The sequence below is a fragment of the Phalangium opilio genome, unplaced genomic scaffold (genome assembly GCF_054372755.1).
Source record: "Phalangium opilio isolate 3A_F unplaced genomic scaffold, DU_Popi_V2 ptg000209l_1, whole genome shotgun sequence".
Taxonomy (NCBI): domain Eukaryota; kingdom Metazoa; phylum Arthropoda; class Arachnida; order Opiliones; family Phalangiidae; genus Phalangium; species Phalangium opilio.
Genome location: NW_028324217.1, coordinates 16,170,389 through 16,195,218, shown reverse-complemented (window position 1 = coordinate 16,195,218; position 24,830 = coordinate 16,170,389). Strand labels below are relative to the sequence as shown.

The 24,830-nt window shown below is 35.8% G+C and overlaps 1 protein-coding gene and 3 long non-coding RNA genes across 6 annotated transcripts; 3 read left to right on the top strand and 1 right to left on the bottom strand.

Annotated features, from left to right (window-relative positions):
* The first annotated feature begins 409 nt into the window (after positions 1-409).
* Positions 410-10,515, top strand: LOC149620859 (LYR motif-containing protein 1). 3 transcript variants are annotated; one of them, XM_089855702.1, is made up of 4 exons: positions 410-739; positions 6,946-7,137; positions 8,133-8,193; positions 9,958-10,515. In XM_089855702.1, exons 2-4 carry the CDS (start codon positions 6,952-6,954, stop codon positions 10,113-10,115), a joined length of 405 nt encoding a protein of 134 aa, XP_089711828.1. In that variant the 5' UTR covers positions 410-739; positions 6,946-6,951; the 3' UTR covers positions 10,116-10,515. The 3 variants fall into 3 exon arrangements, with proteins under 3 accessions (XP_089711828.1, XP_089711829.1, XP_089711830.1); XM_089855703.1 differs by lacking the exon at positions 410-739 and adding an exon at positions 3,149-3,676 and having other exon boundaries at positions 6,944-7,137; XM_089855704.1 differs by lacking the exon at positions 410-739 and having other exon boundaries at positions 6,931-7,137.
* A 7,400-nt stretch (positions 10,516-17,915) lies between these two features.
* LOC149620858 (uncharacterized) lies at positions 17,916-18,737 on the top strand. The gene is made up of 2 exons (XR_016375316.1): positions 17,916-18,051; positions 18,284-18,737. It is a non-coding gene; the product is annotated as an uncharacterized LOC149620858 (long non-coding RNA).
* Positions 18,738-18,936: 199 nt separating this feature from the next.
* Positions 18,937-19,827, bottom strand: LOC149620857 (uncharacterized). Its single transcript, XR_016375315.1, has 3 exons — positions 19,712-19,827; positions 19,551-19,638; positions 18,937-19,426 (listed from the first exon to the last, which is right to left on the bottom strand). It is a non-coding gene; the product is annotated as an uncharacterized LOC149620857 (long non-coding RNA).
* Positions 19,828-21,047: 1,220 nt separating this feature from the next.
* Positions 21,048-23,509, top strand: LOC149620856 (uncharacterized). Its single transcript, XR_016375151.1, has 4 exons — positions 21,048-21,159; positions 21,220-21,279; positions 22,811-22,857; positions 23,330-23,509. It is a non-coding gene; the product is annotated as an uncharacterized LOC149620856 (long non-coding RNA).
* The last annotated feature ends 1,321 nt before the right edge of the window (positions 23,510-24,830 follow it).

The following is a 24,830-nucleotide window of genomic DNA, read 5'->3' as shown; positions in this document are numbered from 1 at the left end:
GTTTTTCTGGAAATTGCCGAAATTTAATTTTTTTTGCGTTAAATGGTTCGATAGAACCAATAGAAGTTTTAATTAGTGTTTTTTCTTTCTTTCTTTTGGAAAATGCCAAAAATGAAGGGACAATTTTACCGCTAAGTTTTCGCGCTGTTATTTTATGAGAGTAAACGTTCGAATTTACGTTGATTAGTATTATTTAAACGTGTTTAAATGGCATTGCGTTAGACAATGGAGGAGTTTATTGGGTTTTAAGTATAGTTTTTCCACTTAAGTGATGTTTAAATGTCCGAAAATTTTGCAAGAGCATTATAAGATTAATTTAAACTTGTTTAAGTCGTTAATTAGCTTTAATTTTTTTTTGTTTCGAAAAATGCCGAAAATAAACACACTACTGTACCGTGTTTCGCAGGCTTTTTTGTTGAGAGAAAACGTTTTAATTACTTTGATTTGTAATATTTAAACGTATTTAAATGGTCTTGCGTTATTATATTCAAATGAAGTCGTTATTTAGCTTTAATCGTGGTTTTTTGGATTTTACCGCCTAGTCTTTTGATTTGCCGAATTACTACTCTATTTTACCGCCTAAGTCGAAAGCCAAGTCAATCTAGCCAAAGGGTGTTTTCTAGCAGACGACGCATAGTCGGAAAAGTACTATTTTACTTTCGGCAATTTTCGGCAGATTCCAAGTTGGCGGTAATTTAGGGATTGCCGAATTTGGCGGGTTTTGCAAGACTAGGTAATAGTAAGTATTGATGATTTTCATTTTTTATTGCCAGGATTACGAATAAAAAAGTTTTTTTCTGTTAAATTTTTGATGAAACTTGAGTTAGTAATGTTACTGATCAGATACATGTTTTTGCTTTTGATGTCATGTCAGGCATTCCATTCCCATATAAATTTGTTCTAACTTTTAAAATTGCTTTTATCTCAGGCATTCCATATAATTTTGTTCTAACTTTTAAAAATGTTTAATTTAAAAAGTTTTATTAACACGAATATTGAAGTTAGGCGTGGCGAAATATTTATATGGATACACTGGTGTTTAGAATTTAGAGATTCCTCAGCTGATGCAAATAGTTTAACAGCTCTCTAGGACCGAAGCACCATTTTATAGAGTAATGGCACCTACTTGCCTTTGACTGTATTAAGCTCTATGGGTAGTTAACATGGAGTGCCACTACTCTATTCTTTTTATTTTGGTTTCTGGGCCAGGAAACCTAGGTGCAATGTGCCATACAGGGTGCAAGAGCAGCAAGACAAGCATAATGTATCAATTAAGTTAAATTGAGTTTGTTAAATAATTAAATTAAAGATGGAAATGGCATAGTTATATTTTAAATATGTATAGATGACTGGACTTTGTGAAGAAATGCATTCCACTTCAATCCTACCCCCTATAAGCCTGGAATAGGGACTTGGCAGTACTACGTCATGCACCGTCAGGCTACCTTCCATTAGTGCTTAAAACATACCAGGGGGAGGGGCTTATATAGCTTTCATTCCGTTAAAAAAACATACCATAATGGCGCTGGGGGCGGAGTCAAGCCCGAATTGCCAAGTCCCTATTGGTGTTAAATTTTTAACAATTCTTCATTCAATACCGTTTTTTCAATTCAGGGGTCTTTGCGCTTCCACCAGCAGGGTTGCCACGGGTTAGGGAAAAGTCAGGGAATTTGAAAATGGGCCGAAAAGTCAGGGAATTTAAAAAATTTCAGCAAAGTCAGGGAATTTGATTTTAGTGGGTAAAATTTCTGGGTATAAGTCTTTATTGAAAGAGTAATGAAAGTTTTCTCCTCATCCTCTCTTCTTAACACAGAGTGAACTCTTGAGCAATCCTTAAAAATGCTGTCTGGAATTGTTTTTGTAAAGTAAATCCTCTTTAAAAAAATCTCTTAGACTGTTATAGTTAAAATGTTTCTTAATAATTTTGGCGCAAATAACCTTGATAAGTCAGGGATATGGAAAATAGGGGAAAACGTCAGGAAGTTTTTCCTAAAAAGTCAGGGATCTCGTTTGGTATATCAAACCATGCTTCGAGCAATGTTAAATATGAGACTGGTGTGATGAAGTGGGCTCCTTAAACACCTTAAAATGGTCAGGGATGTTGCCAAAATTTGGTCAGGGATAACCTGGAAAAGTCAGGGATTTTCAATATAAAAATTTCGTCCGAACCCTGTTGCTTGGCAAACTTGGCTATCTCAGAGGGTGTATTCACTAAGCCCAGGCGCCAGGCTTATTGAAATAAATCTCAATATAGAAATGTTTTTTCAGAAATAGTACCCTTTTTATTGGATGGCTGGAGACATGGCAGTTAAAGTTTCACCAGCCATAAATATAGTTCCTGCTCTAGGCACAATTAGCTGGCTTGAATCTATTTCAGCCTGGAAATTGAGTTCAGTGTTAAAACAAGTCTTGGCTGTGTAGAGAAGGCATCTGAGGGTTATTTAATGTACATCATAGTAGAAGTCCATTAAATTAGCCTAGGAAGTGAACAATTACAATGGCTGCTATAGCGTACGTCTCTGCTGGGGTAAAAACTCCTTCTAACTCCATGGATAGGGGGTTAAATTTTTCCCCCTTTCCTAACACAGTTAGAAATCTCGAGCTCCTCTCTAGGAAGTCTTTCTTGATGTGAGCGGGGTGTGACTTCTTCAGCCCATGAACGCTGGATCTCTAAAGGGTAGATTGTTTGCTTTATAAAAAATTAAAAAAAAGAACGGCCACGGTTGTTAAAGGGAGGGTGAAGTAGAAAATCAAGTGGTTTTTTATCGATTCTTCTACTAATTATAAAAAGGCAGGGGGTTACGCGATTGGTCGGACCTCCGTATTTAAAATTATCCTTTAAATCTGAACCTAATTTGAATTTTAAAATCATTCGGAAGTATTTCCTGAATGTTTGATTATGCAGACTGGTCTTGTAATTAGTAGAAGAATCGATAAAAAATCACTTGATGTTCTACTTCACCCTCCCTTTAAATAGCTTTTTTTCAATAGGTTTATGAAGAGTCATAAAAAACTGAATGACCTTGACTGTTCCAAAATTCACACCCCCATCCCTTCTCCTATGCTAAAGAGGGCTCGGTTGTACAGTGGAAGGGGGCGTTTTCGGCCAATAGTTTTTTCTCTCTCGATAGGGTAAATTTTGGCGTATGAGTCGCACTTAAACCGGAGATCTGAGAAAAATTACCGCAAGGTGGCGAATGTGTCGCCCTTCTTCAGTATTGCTACACAAGAGAGGGGAGTCCCAAACCCCGCTTTTGGTTACTTCCTAGGCTAATTTAATGGACTTCTGATCATAGGCACTAGGCCTGTGCTGGTAGTGATTTTTGTATTTCGGGTCGGGTAAGTTTAGTTGAAAAACTTTCAATCGGGTCCGGTACCCGGATTTCTAAGGGGTACACGAATGATTAGCCCTAACAAAACTACCATTATTCGGGTGCTTTTCGGGTACCAAAAACTCTTCCTTGAATTTCTGTCTGGCTGTATCACTTAGTTCTTCTCTAAACTAGTGGCTTTGTTCAGTTCCAGTTGGAAGAAGAAAGAAAGGCAGGCGCCTGGCGCCCTCACTGGTGGTTTTACGCGCACCTTACCCCTCCTCCTGGGTGCCAAACCAAAACCCGACTGTCCTAAGCCTTGTCACGAGTAATAAGCAGAAAAATTTAAATATTCGAATAGTTCCGGGAACTAAGAAATTACGTTTTCGGGTTTCGGGTAGGGTACCTGACCGGGTAATTGTCGGGTACCGGGTACTCGCACAGGCCTAATATTCACGTGACTGAAGAAAGACGTGGTTCAAAGAAACTTAGTTTTTGTTTTATTTTGAAAACCAGCAGTTTGGGGAATTTGTGGTGCAAACTCTTAAAATACAAGGACTCCATGTGGGGTCTTTGTATTTAGGCGTTACGTGTTGCCTTTATAGTCGCTTTAAAGGACGCCACCAGAGGCTTGGGAGAGGTTTATTTCAACACGCACAAATGGCGGACCTCCTTTTACTATTGTGAAAGTTACAGTGCTAACAAGCCTCTGGTGTCACCCTTTAAACAAATGCGACTAGAGGCTCATATAGTCAATGGATGGAGTTGACTGGCCCTCTAAGTTTAACAAAGGCTCGTTTAAGCTCCACCCTCGTGGATGAATTCTGATTGGTTCATGCCTTTGTCAAGCTAAAGTTGGTGTGTAATAGATCAGCCAGCATATTGGGTGCTCTAGAAAGAGCTGACATTTACTTTAAAGCAAAGCGCGGGTCCAGCGGATCCCCTACTAGTTTACTTTCCTTACGAACTCCAGTTTTGGCTTGGCAAAGGCAGGAGGCATTTGTGGGCGGGATTTGTAAGTGCACTTATAAATCCCGCCCACTAGCCTTTGCCAAGCCAAAACTGGAGTACAGGAGGAAAGTTACCTTGTAGGGGATCCGCTGGACCCGCTCTTTGCTTTAAAGAACCACCACAACCAAAGAAAACCATGCTAGTTTATTTTTTAATTATGTAATTTTTCAAAGGGTATTCATGAATCCTTAGCTTTCTATGGTGATGCGCCATCGCCGTTCTTAAAATCACACTAAGCCTTGGGTGTCTTGGCCCTTAAGAACATTACCTGATATTCGCAATTAAAGGCGAATTTTACCTAAGATATGTAAATTTTTAAAGTAGGGAAGTAAAATTAACCATAAATCAAAACAAAAGATTTTTTTTATCGTGAATGGTTACAAATTCAATCATTCCAAAAAATTTTGGTGTTTATTTAATCTATAGACTCAGTTTGTATACCACAGGCAGGGTATAAGGACAGTCTATTCTTCATTTTTTAGTATAGTAGATAGCTGGTAGCCCTGCTATAGAAGCGTTGCAGAGGCTACTCATGGATTAACTAACGCTAGGGATTGTTCACTAACAGTGTTTCCCATGTATTAATATCGCCAGCTACATGTTCCGAATTAATCCTTGATTCCCCTCTTCATTCCCCCAATTTATTGGACCAAAACGGATGTAGATGTAGCGCCATCTCTAGGCAACATAAATTCGTTTTGCGGATTTTAAAGATGGCGGCTTCCAATTTAGGCAGAGTTGCCAGTTGGGCGGTTTCCCGCCCAAATTGGGCTTGTTTTTGATCTATGTAGCGGGAAAAAAATGGTTGGGCGGAAGGCGGTTTTTTGGGCTGGTTTTTTGGGCTGGTATTTTGGTAAGGTTTCTGCCGGTCTCGGTCTGCGAGTCGGCGGTTACGGGTAAGCGCAGTGATTCAGTGAAGGGAGGAGGGGTTCGGCCGGCCACTCGGAACTCGTGAGATTCATTCTGTTCTGTGCCACTTTAGCTACCTTCCCCCATTCATCTAACACGCAGTGCCTCTAGGCCCTAGGCTCCTAGCCCCTAGTAGCGGACTGGATTGAAAACTCTAGGCGGGAAATTCGCGAATGGTAGACTGGCATTTTAAAAACGGGGAGCGCTACAATTATAAAATTAAAAAAAAATTATAAAATGCATTTTTAGCATTAGAGGGTTTACGAAGTTAATTTAGGGATTCTACTAGTCGAAATGTCTAAAATCTAATAAAAAATGAACACATTTTTAAGCTAAGAGATATTTGAAAAATGAAAACGAAGTTAATACCGTATTCTCTGGACAGTGTATCAGGGAAACTACTGTAACTAAACAAGTTTATGATATTACTGTCTATTAAATATGTTTATATTGTAAGTTAATAACCTGGCTTATTGTTAAAAAGACTTTCTTTATTGGGCGGAAATTGGGCGGTTTTTTGCAAAAACAAAATTTTTGTTTGGGCGGTAATTTGGGCTGCTTTCCGCTTGGGTTGGGCGGGATCTGCAAAACTTATCTGGCAACTCTGAATTTAGGCTAGATTTTAAATTTGACGTCGTATGACACGTGGTGATATTTGGTCCAATTTTCTTAAAACTTCCTGTTAGGGAAAGTAGCTGCTGCTAGGGGGCGTTTGGAACATGTATACTTTATCTTTTAGGGTTAACGAACAATCCCTAGCGTTAGTTAATCCATGGGCTACTGATACTAGTGTCCTAGTCTAGTCGTTGTTGTACAGAACATTATTAGATTTTCGAAGGGCAAGGGAGTACTCTTATAGAGTATCTATGGGCAGCAAGCGTCAATAGGCCGAAAGTGACGTCAAAGCCCTAATATTATTTTATTAATTTATTTTTTTGAAAAGGAGTGCACAATGTTTCCTCTTACTAGCAATAGGTGGCGTAGTTTTAAACAATTGGTTTGTGTCCACATGATTCATAAAACCAGGCTCGGAACAGAGTTTGAGACTAACATAGTATACAATAATTAAGGCTCTTTCAGACGATCCAACTTTTTGACTCATCTCGATGGGTCTAAAAGTTGTATCAACTTGCCCAACTTTTGAAGGGAAAAGTGAAATGAATCCTTCATATTCACAGGACTAAACTTTTACCGCCAAATGGAACTTTTTAAGCGCCACCTACCTTGGCACTTTAGAAATAAGCCGCGAAAAAGGCTTTTTTTGTAATTCATTTTGATTGGCTGGAGAAATGAAATTAAAAAGTTGAGTCAGCAAAAATTGGATCACTGATCGAAATTTTCCAAGCCAACTTTTTTGATGACTCAACTCATCCAGCGTCTATTCACACGATCCAACTAGTTGATTCAACTCGAGTTGACCCATCAAGCTGAGTCAAAAAGTTCGATCGTCTGAAAGAGCCTTAAGTGGAGACATTATGCATTCTCCATTTCTTTTCCCCAAGGAAATAGGACGTTAACATCATTTGTGTCTTAGTGACGCTAAGTTAGCATTCCACATACGACAAAACTATCGAGGGTGTTAGGGTCGCTTTTCGAAAATCGGTGTACACCATCCAAAGGCAGATGCGACTGTCCTTTAACATCCTCTGACCTACCTCACGTATCTAATCCTATTATCCAACTAAAAATTATGAAACATATTTTTATATTTCAGTTTATTATGTTAGGATTGCGCATGGTCTATCCAGCCATGCTTACACTTCGGCAAGAAGTTCTTTCAGTCTACAGAGAAATTTTGAGAAGTGGACAAAAATGGGTTGCTGCTTCTGGAAAAATGGAAGACACAAAAGCTCAAAAAGAATATATTAAAAATGAAGCAAGATCGTTGTTTAAAAGAAATAAAAATGTAAGAATTGTTGAATTGCAGGTAAAATAACATTATACCTTAAAAGAACGGCCTTTTCTAAACATAATTTAAGGAAAAATATAAAACATAAATAAATGATCTCTTATTACAAACTAATTAGCATTTAATTATAGCGATTTCCACTGACTGCTCCAAAGAGCGCTCTCAGGGGTAGGATGACGTACACGTAACTGCCCTCAATCAAAAATGGCGTCGTGCGGAGACGAAATTGTAATAAAGTGTGTATATCTTGACACAAATTACTTCTATATCAGAGTAATGATCGACAACGTCTCCGAGGCGTAATATCTTTAAACAAATGCGATAGAACTTCGTATTCTTCATCTTCAGAACTTTCAGAAGATGATTCCATAAATAAATAAGCATAAGCGAGAGCCCGTCTTCTATCAGATACCGGCTGGTCCGCCATGTTAATTTTATTACGTCATACTTTTTCAGAGCACGAAAGAGCAGTTTTTGGGGTCAGTGGAAAACGCGATTCTGGGCGAGTGTTGCACTCGTGACTCCGCCATTGGTTTAGTGGCGTATGCTAAATCGAACCTACCTTACCCTTGCCTCTCTCAGCCTATGAGAATTCAACCAATCCTGTAGTTGGTTAGAGGTTCTATTTAGCAGACGCCACTAAAGCAGTGGCGGCCTAGTAGTCCTCGTTTTTAAGACTAATTAGATGCTTGTTATTTTGTAATAAGAGATAATTTATTTTGTTTTTAATATTTAATTCCTTTTATATTTAAAAAAAAGACCTTTCTTTTAAGGTATATTGTTATGGTACTTGAACTTTAACTTTATTTTGATATTTACACTACAAAGATCATAATTGCAAAATATCTTCCAAATTTTAACGCAAGATTATTGAAATATTTCGTCGAATTTCACAACCAATATTTATGTCCATTACATTTGGTGAAAATCTGCGAATTTTGTTTGATTTTTTTAATGTCTAATTTACATTTGTTTTCTTGTTTACCTAACAGCTGTCGGATGAAGTGCTAATTAAGCAACATCTAGAGGAGGCAAAAACGAGATTAACTATGGGTAAGGATTATTAATTGGACCAAAAGTTGGATGAGACTAGAAATGAAGGGTTGTAGCATCGGCAGGGTGACCCGACTTCCTATATTTCCTATTTTTTCCTATTTATCCAATGCCTTCCTATAAATTCCTATAATTGAAGGTTTTCTCCTATATTTTCCTATTTTTTCACTTTGTTAGGTTCATCAGGTTATTAAGTTTCAAACTCGCAAAAAAAATTATTTATCTTCTTCTTCAAAAAAAATAAGTCACGAGGTGGCATCATCAGCTTGAGTTAAAGCTGATATTTACAGTATATCTAATAGACTTTAGTTGTATCTGCAAACAGACATACCTATTCCACCTTAGTCATTTGGTGATTTCGTGGAATCGTAGTTTACATTGTCTGCTAAAACTTCAGCTTCGGGCCTAGTCTCTCTTGACAAACTACAATCTTGAACCGCGTCAAAACTGAGAGAGCTATCAGTTGGAGGAGGAGCTGAATCTCATGACATAATTTACGCTGCCATATTGGTGGGTTTAAAGCAGGAATGAAGCTGAGACCACCCAATAAGACTTGGGAGGGTGTGACGTACTACTATCCCATCGGAAAGCTCTCTATTGACGGAGAAAGCTTTGCTTCAGTGGTAAATAAAACCATAAGTTCATGGGATATGTTGCATAAGTTTGACACTGGTTACTGAGAGCTTGTCATAAAGTGACGTAGGTGAAAGTGTCAAAGACTTAAGCAAGTAGTCCACCTAGCCTTGCGAAACCGTATCGTTACCGTTTTAAGTTCGTAAATCATCCGAAAGAGGGCGCCCATTACCTAAGTTCGAAAGCATCGTTTAAGAAACGTTATCAGATGGCGTTCTGTTCGTATTTGGATACGCGACGTTTCGTTAACGATACGGTTTCACAAGGCTTAGTAGACTACTGGCTTTATTATAGACTAAGATGGATTGCAAAAACGCGTATATTCAATTCTCTCTTGTCGTTCTCGAACTAGCTCGAGCTGTAAGTCTCTAACATTATGAAGTATAGAATGTCACACTTATCCTATAAACTTATGATAAAACTAATATTGATTTGACATCGAGGTCATTTTTGCAATTTTTTATCCTATATTTCCTATAATTTAAAATTTTCGATTCTATTTTTTTCCTATAATTCGCCACTATATTTCCTTTATTTCCTATAAAATTTTCAAAAATTTCCCTGGTCACCCTGCATCGGCAATAGATAATTGCACTGCTAAACAAATTCTAGTGTTTTTGGATGCTTTCCCAAAGCCTAACTGTTTGTGACCCCAAGTCGTTAACTGCCCTTTAATTAGAATTGTATCGATAAATTTTTAAAAAGGTCTTCACCACGTCATAAGTGCGGACTGTTTTAAAATATGTATGCCGAACTGTTTAGAACATATGCATATCCATAAGAAAATAATATATAGCTCCCTATAAGTATGAAACTCTCCATTTAAGTCATGTAAACAAAATTTTCCTCCATTGAAGTTTGTAAAACGTTTCTAACGCCACCTATTAAGAATTTTACGCGGTAAATAAGATAACGTATTTGTTTGGAAAACTTTCCAGTTTTATATCGTAATTAAATTGTTACAGGTCTTGAATTTACCTCCAAAAACACGATTAAAAATGTTTTTTTTTTTTATTAGTTCTCAATTAAAAATTTGTGAACTATTGAAATTTCTCTGACACAAATTTTTTTTTTGGATAAAACTGAATAACAATTTGCACATTTCTAAGTTTTTGACTAATATTTTAACAGCAATTCACTATCGAAATCCTTATCCGCGCCCTGTGAATTTACCTCCACAATCGCTCACCTTTAAACCTCAAGGCAAGAAATGGCATACCCAAGAAAAGCTTCGAAAAATGTCCAGGCCCATCTATATTAAATCCCTGGATGATATTAATGATAAATAAGTTGCTAATATTTATTTACTAAATAGATTATTTGTATCACATTCATTAATAACTGACAAGTTACAAAGAACTCAGGCTTGAATGTAATATTAAAATTTTTATTTAAGTTTAAAATTTGGTTGCAATGAGAACAAAGTAGCCAAGCTGTAATGGTAGAAATTTGAACAATTTACTTCTTTCTGCGTCACTGGAAAAAATAATATTTGCTGAGATAGGCAGTAAACTATGACCGATACATTGCTATAGGCTCAAAATTAGCCAACATTTTGTATATTAAACACTTATGCGACCAATAGATGCCGCAATCTCACTTAAAATAGTAAACCAATCCTAGCGTACAGTTAATAAACTATTGTATTTATGAATGTAAAACTAAATTAATAAAAATGCTACAACAGTTTTATTTTGTGTTATTTTTATATTATCTGAATAACTGGAAAGTATTAATTTATAAAAATTATTGGAAAATACGTAATTATAAGATTTACAGGAACACATGGTAATTATAAAATTCATTTGAAAATATGCGTATTTGCAAGATCTCTTTGAAGCTACGTCATAAGATTTGTATGAAAACACGTCATTATAAGATTTATTTTAAAATACGTCATAGGATTTATTTTAAAATACGTCAGTATAAGATCTCTTTGAAAATACGTCATAAGATTTATATGAAAATACGTCATAAGATTTATATGAAAATACGTCATAAGATTTGCATGAAAATACGTCGTCATAAGATTTATATGAAAACATAAGGTTTGCATGAAAATACGTCATTATAAGATTTATTTGAAAATACGTCATTATAAGATTTATTTGAAAATACGTCATTATAAGATTTATTTGAAAATACATCATTATAAGATTTATTTGAAAATACGTCATTATAAGATTTATTTGAAAATACGTAATTATAAGAATTATTTAAAAATACGTAACTATAGAAATTATCTGAAAATACGTAATTATAAGAATTATTTAAAAATACGTAACTATAGAAATTATCTGAAAATACGTAATTATAAGAATTATTTAAAAATACGTAACTATAGAAATTATCTGAAAATACATCGTTAGGGAATTATTTAAAAATACGTAACTATAGAAATTATCTGAAAATACATCGTTAGGGAATTATTTGAAAATTCGCAATCATAAGCTCTTTTAAAAAAAGTCATTACAAAATTTGCAATCAAACTATTTAAAAAAAACCTATAATAAAATTCGTAATCATAAGGTATTTTGAAAACTTTATTACAAAATTTGCAGTATTTTTAAAAATTTATTATGAAAATGGAAGAAGAAGGGTGTACACCCTTCTTCTTCCATGCCAACACGTGTAATAAATTCATCTCTTCGAGAATATTAAATACAGCAGTGGTTGTGAACTTAAAATTCTTGACATCATTTCTAGACTTTTTATGAACTAAACATCATAGGCAAAATTTTAAAACATTCAAGTCAGTTGATTTTTTTTATTAAAGTATACAACATAAGAGGATTAAAAATAAGATTGTTTGGACGCGAGAGCTCGAATCTTAAATAAGCTTAAAGAGAGTATTGAAATTGAGGACTTACCACAATTCGATACCGTGCTTTAGTTACGTTAACAATCAAGTTATCGCGAGCGTTTTGTAGCAAAAATTTTAGTTATCTTTTCCTTTAAAACCGTGCTATTCGAACTGTCTCCTTAAAATATAATATATACAAGTATTTATTTCACACAAACAAGAAGTTTTTTTAAAAAATACATTGATTGCATGCTCAAGTAACATTTTGAAATAACTAAAAATATTTTAACTTGAAAGTTTTTCTATGACGAATGGATGAATAATTGCAGAAATGTTTATCGTTAAAGTAAGTCTGGTATCATTTTCCTCGTCTTGGCTGCAAAAATATCAGTAATTCTATTAAATCTGCTAATCTTTATGCTGCCAGTCAGTGCCGGATCAAAACCCTCGGGGTCTCCTAGACACTCGAGGGGCTCAATCGGATATGATAACTGATCACTGAGTGATAAGTTTTAGGAAACAAAATATTCGACCCTTTTTGAATATCTCATTTTGTAACTTTACATTTGAAACTATACTAATAGTCCAGATGGTTTAAAATAATGAAATGGTTGTGAGACATTTAACACGATAAATAATGAACATACGCTTTGTAAGATCTGTGTGAACAAGAACTTAGGTTAATTTCGGTTCTTTAATTAAATATATTGAGAATACTCATTTAATTATCTACAGGCTCCTGTAATCCCATACAACATACCCCTTCAACATACCAACAAGTGTGAAGGACTATGAGAACTGGTCTCCCGCGAACGTTACCACACTATATTGGGAAAACCTTTATGTTCTAAGTACTGGATAATGTTTATGCGGTAACGATTTTCTATATCGATCTATAGTTTCATCAAAATCGCTTTGAAGTGGTATTTGTTAATTAATAGATTTTCCCTAACACACATAGATATGATATTACCAAAATGAAATAGAAATAAATATATTTCAATTTATTTTCGATATTACGTTATCGTAATATTTCCTTAAAGTGAGTGGTGTACAATTGAGATAACGTTGCTAACAGAGTTTCGAATGCATGGCTTTACCGATTTCTATAATTTTTATTACAATAGGGAGTTAAAAACTGGCTAGGGGAAGAGATAGTCTTACGATACGCAGCCCCTCTCTGGTTGGCATTTTTGCGCGCAGAATACTGTTTCCAAACGTTAGGGGGGATGAAACTCCAGTAAGAGATAGAAGGGTGTGACGTTTCAGGGTCAGAACTGTTAGCTTATGAAACGCCAAGTGGGAATCAAGCTTTAAAATTAACTGGAATATGAACTTTTTTTTCTTTCATCGTAACTGGAGTGAACTAAAAATACCTTTAATTTTTCCAGCACTCTATGACGTTTCCTTGCCTCCTCTCTTTCTATAAACAAAATAGTAAATTTTAAAAAGACGGCATTTAATTAAGATTCATTTTGAATTAACATTGTCTGACAGTGCCAATTTAGTGAAGAAATGTTTGACAAATTATTCCTGTAAGTTTGACTCTGAAAAATGGTTATTCTAAATAATTAAAATATTTCGAGTCATGAAGCCAAAAGTATATGTATTAAAATAAAAAGTCTCAATCAAGCAGGCGAAAGGATGCCAGGCTATACCGGTTTCTTTCTAAGTTATATTACTGTGCCTGCGGTTTCTAGTATTTTACACATGCTGATGACTAAAGCAATAATATAGTTCGCTTAATTGTGGTGATGGACCAAAAACTTAGTCAAATAATTAAAAAGTTTTAAATCTAATAATTTAGGGTTTAAATTGTTTTGGAGTTGGTTGTTTTTTTTAAATGTTAAAATTACATTGCGTTTCCTTCAAATTAAAGTTACGAGCCTTTCTAAAACCATATTAAATCCCCTAAAATATTTTTACACTATACTCGATGAAATGAACAAAATCAATGCGGGCAGTAATTAGGCAAAGGTGAAAAAAGTAATAAAAAATTAAACCATTTTTTTAAAGGACGTAGCTCAAAATGCCTATGATTTGGCGAGAACTCGACCTTCATCGTCTGCTACGTTAATAGGTTTGCAAACACATACAAAGATGGGAAAGCGAAACTTTTGATATAATTTATATACTTTTGATAAAGCCAAGGACAACATAGAAGCTTCACAGGTAATGCTTGTGCTAACGCTGTAATACTGTGAAATGTGGAAGAAACTTGTATCATATCCCTTTAATGCCCACTTTATGGACCAAGCGTCTGCTATTACTAGAAAACCTTCCACTTCTTCAACTATAATTCTTACACAGTGCAATAGAGGAGAGAACATTTCCTGTGACGCTTCTTTTTTTCCTTATAAATCTTAATTTATAATTAAGTGATTTGTTTATTTATTTACGTGTCGCGGATTTAATACCCTGTGCCCTTCGGTGACGAACGTGCTGTCCTGTAAAATAATTGATGGTTTGCAATTATTTCAACATATTTAAGCAAAATTATTAGAACTTTTCTAAAAATGAATTTTTAACGTGAGTACTACTCTATCGCTGAAAAGCAGAGAAACGCAATTTCTCTAGTGTATTCTCAAATACCATCACACAAACATGCAATCAGAATCAGCACATAAGCAAACCATGATGTTGTGATTAAAAAATTAAAGCCGGAAGCTTATAACAGAAGTGAGATGAGACTAGAACTACTGAGCTAACCAAATTCTTCACTCAGCGAAAGTGAATATTCTTGATAACACACCAACGGTTGGCCCTCTAGTGGCGGTTTCAGAATTTCCCCTCCAAAACGTGAGACGCTCGCGGTGGTAGACGGCCGAACTAGATTCAAGCACCCGCGTCCGTGTTTCGCCGCTTTAGGTTGAGGGGAAGGGGGTAAGAAATGTTTTTGGAACTCGACCAATTTTTTTCTCTCTAGCGTAGAAGCGATTGAAGCGGCGTAAAATCCTCAAATTTGTTCACTAATGCCAGGATCTATTACCAATGGTAGAGCCCTTCACTTCTAGTCTCATCTCACTTCTGCTTATAATAATAGAGTTTTTATTTAGTTTTTTTCTTTTTGTTTGCTCAAAAATAGTTTTATAATTGTGTTATATACAATTTGACATTTTTCGATAGATTAACCTAATCATAATAGTAAAAAACGGTTCCATATGATATAAGAAAATTACATATACGTCCTAACCACAAATTAATTAAAAAAATATCAATCAATCTTATTTACCATTATGAGGAAACGTTAAGGAAGCAGCGATAAGTGACTGTGAACTATTCTCTGCTACAGTGTTTAAAATGCAAGTCCCAAGAATAAAGTAAAGAGCAGCAAGGAAATAAAACACACTCAAAAATATGGTCTTCTTCATAACGAAAACTATGTAAGAATGACACACCATGTAGAGGTAGCAATGACGGTGAATTTTAATGCGGAAACCTGTTATTCTCACAATAATGGTTATTAGATAATATAGTAAGTGATGCTTTAATCTACGGGTTTATTATGTTTAATCTTATAAGGTATGTTGAAATCATTTCAATCATTTATAATATAAGCTAAAAATTTTATACATTACTATTGTAGAAAATCATTTGGAATATAAATATATGGAATCAAAAGGTCTTGCCGTAAATTTTGATAACCCGCCGTTCTTCATTGAGAAAATATTACAGGGGTGCTAGAAGCTGAAGGCTGTAAACCATAGATTAGGTTAACAAGTAAACTGTTATCACTCTTCAAATTTGAATAACGTTTTAGTTATATGCTCTATCGAGAAAAATATGTAAACGCTTTACATTCTAAAAGGTTTTATATTTTTATGCATGTAATTTTTAAACCTCAAAATATACCTGTATGACACTGATTAAAAAAGCATAAAACTAACTGGGTTGCTTGTAAAGTTAGATATCATGTTTCTTTATGGAGTGACGACTACACAATTTTCACTTCATGCAAACAAATTAATTTCGACGGTAAATGATCATTTGGAAGGGTTTGCTCTGAGTCAGTTTGCTGAATAATAATATAAATAATTTCTTGCACTAAACTTGTCCAATTGTGTGAGACTTATTTCGCAAATTTACACTATTATTATTTTATTTTAGACCCAGGCCTTGTAAAACTACTGTTCGATGTTTTTCAGACATAGGTGAAATCGAACACTTTTATTGGTAGGTGAGCATACTTTTCTGAAAGATCCTTAACTTAAAATCCAACCATCTCTTAAGTAACCATGATTTTTACTGCTCAAATAAATTAGGTTGCGTAATAAATATTAACAAGTTGGGAAAACCAAAATATTACCTCTCCGTGTCAAGAAGATTATATAAACTTAAGTATCCAATGAAAACGTTATGTTTCTGAGTTGGGGTTTCCCATTTTTGTTGTTGTTTTGAAAAATATATCGCAATGCACGGGCCTTGATAGATATAGGAGGCAATGAATGAAATATATCACAATGCACGGGCCTTGATAGATATAGGAGGCAATGAATGAAATATATCACAATGCACGGGCCTTGATAGATATAGGAGGCAATGAAGGAAATATATCGCATGCACGGGCCTTGGTAGATATAGGAGGCAATGATAATCTCTCTCTTTGCACGAGAGGTTTATCTTTAATATTTAAATAAATATAATTATTTTTAATTATTTTAATCTTCAATAATTAACATTAATAATAGTTAAATCGTTTAAAATAAAGTTATACCTATTATCTTCTCAAACTTTGCTAATATTGACGTTTAAAGTGAAGGGTACCCCTCTTGCCCGCTTTTTTCAAATTTGGGGTATATATACGATTCGTTTCCATTATAATAGTAAGGAAAAAGCGCAATTGCGAAAACCTTTGGTGGCGATCCCACCTTAGGGAGGCTAGACGTTTCTCGTAACCCTAGCTGATCGCCGCGTATATCCTAAAACCAAACGATGATAATGGAGTAGAAGGCAATGATACAGATTGGTGTCTATGTGGAATAGACGGAAGACCAGTGGATGGTGGTGTTAGAAGCCAGTGTAAGTGCAGACTGGTGTAAATGTGGGATTGACAAAGAACAGAAGATGGTGGTGATTAGAAGCCAGTAAGAACAGACTGGTGTCCGTGTGGGATGGACAAAGACCAGAAGATGGTGGTGATTAGAAGCCAGTAAGAACAGACTGGTGTCCGTGTGGGATGGACAAAGACCAGAAGATGGTGGTGTGAGAACTCAAGTAGAGGAGCCATTTCCGTGACTGTGAAAGCAGTTCGGAAATGGCCAACACGTTTGCTCCGATACGCAAACTGCGAACGCGGTCACGTGGGTGTAACAACGGACAGACAGACACACACACACACACACAGACAGACAGACAGACAGACACACAGACAGACACGGCCGTTACAGAACCTCTCCTGGACTACGTCACACGGAGAGGTAAAAAAAATTATGTGGCATATCGTCGTGAAAGATAATAGAGACAAAATTTAAATTCTACTGAAAATAAAAACAAGTCAAGCAAATTAAGATTTCCTAATTAGCTTGGTGTGGTTGGCGGAGGAGAAGGCGTGTTAGGTGGAGGAGAAGGCGTGTTAGGTGGAGGAGAAGGCGTGTTAGGTGGAGGAGAAGGCGTGTTAGGTGGAGGAGAAGGCGTGTTAGGTGGAGGAGAAGGCGTGTTAGTTTCTTATGTGCTAACTTAGAACAATACTGGTATGTTTTATAGGTTGCTAAGGTAATTACCGAGGGACATTATGTTATTATGGGTACGCGTTTATTTAAAGAAATATATTTAAAGCTCACTTTGAAAAAAATTTAAACAAACCTCAAACACACGTACACCTATTCCGAACCGATTCTCGTGTAGGTTAAAGGGAGGGTGAAATGGAAAATCTAGTGGTTTTTTATCGATTCTTCTACTAATTATAAGGCCATTCTGCATAGTGAAACATCCAGGAAATATCTCGAAATTATTTTAAAATTCAAATTATGTTCAGATTTTATGGATAATTTGAAATAAGGACCTCTGACCAGTCGCGTAACGCCTTGCCTTTTTGTTAACAAAATTCTCGTGGCACGCTCCATGCCAAATGAAATTTATCGCGAGATTTGATAAAATTTGCGCGCGATGTGATAATCGTGGCGCGAGATGTAGAGCATGCAACTGGGGGGGCGGAATAAAGTATAAATGGAATAAAGTATAACGAGAATAAGGTATAATAACGAACTGGAATAAAATATAACTGGAATAGTGTATAACGTCGTATTTGAAAACAGGAATAAGGTATAACAGTCCAATACTGGAATAAAGTATAACTGGACTAGCCTATAACCGCGAAATTCTATACTGGAATAAGGTATAACCGGATTAATGTATAATAGACGTACGTATAACGCCCAGTTTGACAACTGGAATAGCGTATACCGGACTAATATATAATGGACGTAAGTATAACGCCAAGTCTCACAACTGGAATAACGTATAACTATCATAGACTCTGTATAAAATTTCAATTGAAAACCGCATAATACCAAATTAAAAACAATGGTAAAAAATAAAAACAACTGCAGTTATGGGCTGAAAGTCCTGTAAGCTGCTGAGGCGAGGGTCCTGCAACATGGGCACTTCCTATTTTGCACATCATTATTCATGATCCTGTCTTTACATCTTTCGCAGGCGCAAGTATGGCCACATGGAACAAACACAGTATTTCTTCTATTTACCATGCATACCGTGCACAAATTGCCTATTTCTGGGACCTGGATTCGACCGACGGCTAGGGCCGGATCTGGGTCAACTCCTGGTGCCTGGTCTAGAACTGGAACGATGGCCGGGGCTGGGTCGACATCAGGTACCGGCGCTGGACCGGGGAGTGGGCAAGAACTGGAGGAATAGGGTTGGCCGCAGGAATCGGCACAGTGGGACGGTCCAATTCTGCAACTACGTGACTTGCCACGCGTAGAAATTCCCTGACGGTGTACCGATTTTGCTCCAAGTTTTCGTTACAGCTAACGATTCTTTTGTCATTAGACAAATGTTTTTTTTTCCGTGGCCTCGCAATCTGGGCTCCGTTGTCCAATCTTGCGTACTCCTTTTTGTAAATACTTTCAACATCTTTAAGTCGATCTAAAGTGACCAATAAAAAAAGTACAGGAAAGGTCAGAAAATAGGTTCAGCTGGGAAATAAAAAAATTTTGTTCTAAATTCTGATATCTTAATTGTCACCTCTTGGACAGCTTCTATGGAAATTTTACATGGTATCACCCATTTTCCTTGCCCATTAAGGAAGCTGTTAAATTGAGATTTAGAAATCAACCTAATTCCATGGCTCAAACGAACTTTCCTGTACTTTTTTATTGGTCACTTTAGATCGACTTAAAGATGTTGAAAGTATTTACAAAAAGGAGTACGCAAGATTGGACAACGGAGCCCAGATTGCGAGGCCACGGAAAAAAAAACATTTGTCTAATGACAAAAGAATCGTTAGCTGTAACGAAAAATTGGAGCAAAATCGGTACACCGTCAGGGAATTTCTACGCGTGGCAAGTCACGTAGTTGCAGAATTGGACCGTCCCACTGTGCCGATTCCTGCGGCCAACCCTATTCGTCCAGTTCTTGCCCACCCCCCGGTCCAGCGCCGGTACTTGATGTCGACCCAGCCCCGGCCATCGTTCCAGTTCTAGACCAGGCACCAGGAGTTGACCCAGATCCGGCCCTAGCCGTCGGTCGAATCCAGGTCCCAGAAATAGGCAATTTGTGCACGGTAGGCATGGTAAATATAAGAAATACTGTGTTTGTTCCATGTGGCCATACTTGCGCCTGCGAAAGATGTAAAGACAGGATCATGAATAATTTGGTATTATGCGATTTTCAATTGAAATTTTATACATAGTCTACGATAGTTATACGTTATTCCAGTTGTGAGACTTGGCGTTATACTTACGTCCATTATATATTAGTCCGGTATACGCTATTCCAGTTGTCAAACTTGGCGTTATACGTACGTCCATTATACATTAATCCGGTTATACCTTATTCCAGTATAGAATTTCGCGGTTATAGGCTACTCCAGTTATACTTTATTCCAGTATTGGACAGTTATACCTTATTCCAGTTTTCAAATACGACGTTATACACTATTCCAGTTATATTTTATTCCAGTTCTTTATTATACCTTATTCCCGTTATACTTTATTCCATTTATACTTTATTATAGCGACCCCGTGCAACTGGAATTTTGTTAACAGGAAGGCAGGGTGTTATACGATTGGTCAGAGGTCCTTATTTCAAAACATCCATAAAATCTGAACCTAATTTGAATTTAAATCATTCGGAGATATTTCCTGGATGGTTCACTATGCAGAAAGGTCTTATAATTAGTAGAAGTATCGATAAAAAAATCACTTGATTTTCCTCTTCTTCCTCCCTTTAAGAGACACGTGTTCACTACAACACGTTTAAGGTGGGGTGGCGTAGCGGTTAGCGCTTTCGCCTCGCAGCAAGAGAATCCCGGGTTCGATCCCGGACTGTGGCACCGGGTGAAAATCTGGGAACAAATCCTTCTCCGTAGAGTTCGCAAGTTCTCTTCCCGCTTGTTAAAGGAGTTTTCCTCCGCGGTCTAACCCGGTTTCTCCTTTCCATCACAATTTGCAGAGGTTAACGGTAATAGTTAGTATAGGGCGCTGTAGGTTAGCTGTGGCATAGGGGCTAGCCACCACCCCTCTATGCATTGTAAAGGGACCCACCTGTAAATAAGCCCCAGGCTTAGTGTGGAAATCCCTTCGTAGAGAAAGCTTAGATTACAAATTATACATTATGAACTTATAGTGTACAAGAGGGATCTTCGTTTTCATACGTATATATTTATTACTTCTCCATGAATCTCATTCTCACTTTTACTTTATTTCAAATGTGTTTTACCATTCTCAGAATTTAACACCTACATCGGAATCTTTATTTAAAAAAATAAAAGTAATGATATATTTCTACCTACACTTAATTATTTTGTTTTTCTAATATTTTAGTTTTTCTTAAAATATGTTCTCGATTCACCTTAAAAATAATTTTCCTAGTTCATAACAAATTCTCTATTTAATATCATTACTATACTTATTTACTTTTAAATTTCATTATCTTATTTTTATTTAAGAAATGCGTTTCTCAATTCCTAAACCATTTATTTATCGAGGGTTTTTTGGTACTTCCACCGGGAATTTTATAACAAAAAGGCTAGTTCCTAGAAATAATTATTGTAATTGGTTAACGACCTTCGACGTTATTTCACCCACGCGATGTTGATTCATCTAAAACTAGTTCCTTTTCTTTTTCGCTTGAAAAACTCTTATAAAACAGTTTAGCGAGATGTACCCGCTTACTCTGGAAATTTATATCACGGATATATAATTGAATTTTGCTCTTCAAAATGGAGAAGTTTTGCAAATCGAGCTGTCTTCTTTGGATATTTATAGTATTGACGTTAGTCGCGATGAACCATGATGGTGCTGAAGGCTACGCTTTGGCAGAATCAACGGATTGGGTCTCATCTCATTATGGTGAGTTAAAAATTTTACATGAAATAATGCTTTTTACCAGCATGGTATTTTTTATTATAGAAAACAATGCACACACTCTGCAGAAAAGAGCTCTAACTAAACCAAAAGTATCTGCTACATGTAAATATCAAATTTTCTTATATTTCGTATGACTTATATCGATACGCAAGTCGCTTTCTCATTTCGTTGCATATTCTTTCCGCTAGCCAATTAGTTTTGAGCAATTCCTATCCCTACAGTTCAAATTGATCTTCCTACTTAATTTTCACTATTCTAATACTATTTACGTTCAAATAATAACACCAAACATAAACTAAAACTATTTAAGTTCAAATAACCAAACGAACCTAACCTAACCTTCACTGACCTCACCTAATACATTTGGGGTTTAAATAACCTAACCTAACGTTAACTAACCTCATGATATTGGGGTTAAAATAATGAAACCTGAACTGACCCAATACTATTGGGGTTGAACCAAACAAAAAAAAAACCCCGAACATAAGCTAGCCAAACATAACTATTAAGCACTATTGCGGTTCAAAAGAAATCTAATCTAGCCTATTCTAACTTAATACTATTCAAATAAACAAATCGAACCAAACAAACTCGACCTAACCTAACCTAATACTATTGGGGTACAAACATCCAAGTTTAACGTAGCTTAATTAACGATACCTGACCAAAAGCTATTGTGGTTCAAATATTCAATCCTTCAATATCGTTTTTCACTGCTCTTTTTGGGAACTGCTGTAACGGTACGCCGCGTTTACGAAAACCGCTGAATAAAAAACTGCCGTAGGTAAACTGCGTTTTCAGGAAACCGCTATCTCGGTTGCGAACAGTTTTAGTATTATGTATACCCGTAGCTCAAGATAACTGGAACTGAAAAGATACTCGTTTACAACAAATGGTATCTAATTGCCTCGAGGAAAGAACAAAAGTGATTTCCTACCACTTGTAAAAGGACATAGAAATAACATAAATTGAGATGCTGGTGTGGATGAGAGACCATCCCTTGTCATAAAAGGCCCGCTTGCTTCCTAGCTTTCTGGGTCGATCAATTTGCACTCAATGAATTCCTTTTCCGCTTTCCCGCGAAAGTAGTTCGACTTTAGGGTCCTTTCATGATTTAGGATATTTTTGATTCTTGACTATCATAGCTTTTATAGTGCAGACCTTGTAAATGTAATGTGGTTCGCCATTTGTACTCGCAGTAGTATTTATACTCTACGTTTTCCCAGTATAAAGTGAGAGGCAGTGCTGTAATTAGTTTCTTCATTGGCTGAGACTGCCTCTCCTTACTGCCTCATTTATTTTTATTTAAAAGTGCCTTTACCACTTGCAAGCATAGACATTTTTAGAGTTTGGAAAATGTCAAGTGGAAGATAACAAGTGCTGAGGAAAAAAAAACTATTTTTCAAATTCAAAATATGTCAACTCTTGGCTACTAACTGTAATTCAAATTTGTTATATAACTGAAAGAAGTGTAGAAATTGATTTTTAACTATCTATTGATGGTGGATGGTAATTCTATCCGCCATATTGAAAAGAATAAAATTAGCCACTCGACGTTTTTGCTTTCCCCTACTATAAAGAAGCTGATAGAAAACTGTAATTTCATGAAGTAAATGTAATTGTTTATTTCCAGTTAGGGAGGTGTTAAACCAAATGAAAAAACAGCTGGATAAGCTAAGGGTATTATTTTTTATCATTGGTGTTACTGAAAGGAGTGTCACTAATTCAGAGACTTTAATTTGTCGAGAACAAGTGTAAAACCGTCAGACATATCATAAAACTTGTCGGTCAAAAACTTTGCACTGACCTGGAAAGATTTGTCTCACGAAAAAATTGTCAAAAATCTCTTTTAACGTATTTATTTTCGTCATTATATTATAAGCAGTTTTATCCATATATAACTGATTTTTTATATAGTCAGTTACTATGGTTTATGCTAAATCAGGCGCTGGCCACGAAAAGTTTTCGAGAGCTCTTTTTAGAGACCAAATGTATGGGGATGAATAGCCCTTTCCTTTTTAATGTCGAGACATCGTGAGATTAGAGTTTTTATATCTATTGACTTTCGGCTCTACACCCCTGAATTTACGATACACCTTTCTGTTTTAGCACTTGAATTTAATAATTTTTAACATAATTTTCTTAATTTCAGCGTCGAGGATGATAAACTTAAGATGAAAAAAAATTATCTGTTGATTATTTTCTGTTACTTTATTGAACTTAGTTAAATTTAATGAACGGCGTGTTATTGCAACCATTCATATTCCTAAAAGAATTTATGACGCGTTCATACATTCATTTTAAAACGTACTATTAGACAATTTAATGTATTTCCTAGTGACATTTATATGTATGTTCTATACCTGTTTATTATTTTAAGAATGACCTTGATTTACTCATAATAAAGAAACAATATAAGATGTATGCCATGATTGTATGTTTCTACGACGTAATTGAAAAATTTAATTTGAATAAGGAAATATCTTTTAGTGTCAATGAGCTTTTACATGCAGTACATCAAATTTAAGAGTGACTTCGGAAAATGTGTAGAAAATAAAGGGGACGCAAAAATTTAACGATCTTTTGGAAGCCAAGTTGTTTTAAAAATTAAATTTTGAAAGAACCTCACATTAGGTTACTTTGTTGGCTTCACCAATAGCAAAAAGGTGTTATTTTTTCACTGGATTCATATGGGAAAATGGTTTTCTTGCAAGCTGACACGATACTTATTACGGAAAACTGAGTACAGGGTTTCATCGGCGTGTTTTGTCATCTTTTTAATCCTTTATCATACAGTTTCAATGTAATTTTGGCTTTACCATATTTAAATAGGAAACGAAGTTTTAAAGCTTAGATTAGTGCCAATAAATTTATAAAAACCGCACTGTTATTCATAGCATAAGAATTAATTAATAATTATTTGGACTTGACAACTAACAATTTGGACAAATACCTATGATTCCTTACTTTCGAGAAAAACTCCGAGCTTCGCTTAGATCAAAAGTACCATACGCGTCTAGAGTTTCCCAAAGTCCCCTTTGTGACGTCAAATCGGAGAAAACTAGCCAGTTGTTATTTCTCGGCTATAGTTTTAATTTCAAAATATCTAAAGTATTTTCTTAATTTTAAGCGTATAAGTCGAAGCATTTTGCGTGCCACATAATTTGACCAGGGATAGATTTAATTTTAGAAGTAGGAATGGAGAACGGTTAGTGTTTACTTCAGTCCGTCTCATAACCCAGTATAGAGCCCCTCCCTCCAACACGTGACGTTGCTGACGGGGGCGTCGAAAAATACGTAATGCCATTTTACCTCTGTCTCTATGACCCACTTCTTCTTTCATACCCCTCCGTCCCGTGGAAAGGGTCCGGGACTGTGACGCGCGCCCAGATTATTCTGTTCACCATTCCTACTTCTAAAATTAAATCTATCCCTGATTTGACGCACATTTTTCTACCTAAAACTGGTGCAATCTAATACTAGTCGTAAAAGATTAAGAGTATCCTTTTAACAAGCAAGGCGGGAAGCGTGTCATCACGAGTGGTTTGTCCCCAAAATTTGAGTTGTCATTGGCTTTTAAACCTTTATTAGTACTTCGTCTTTTGAATATAATATTGTATACAGGTATTTATTTCACACAAACATAAAGTTTA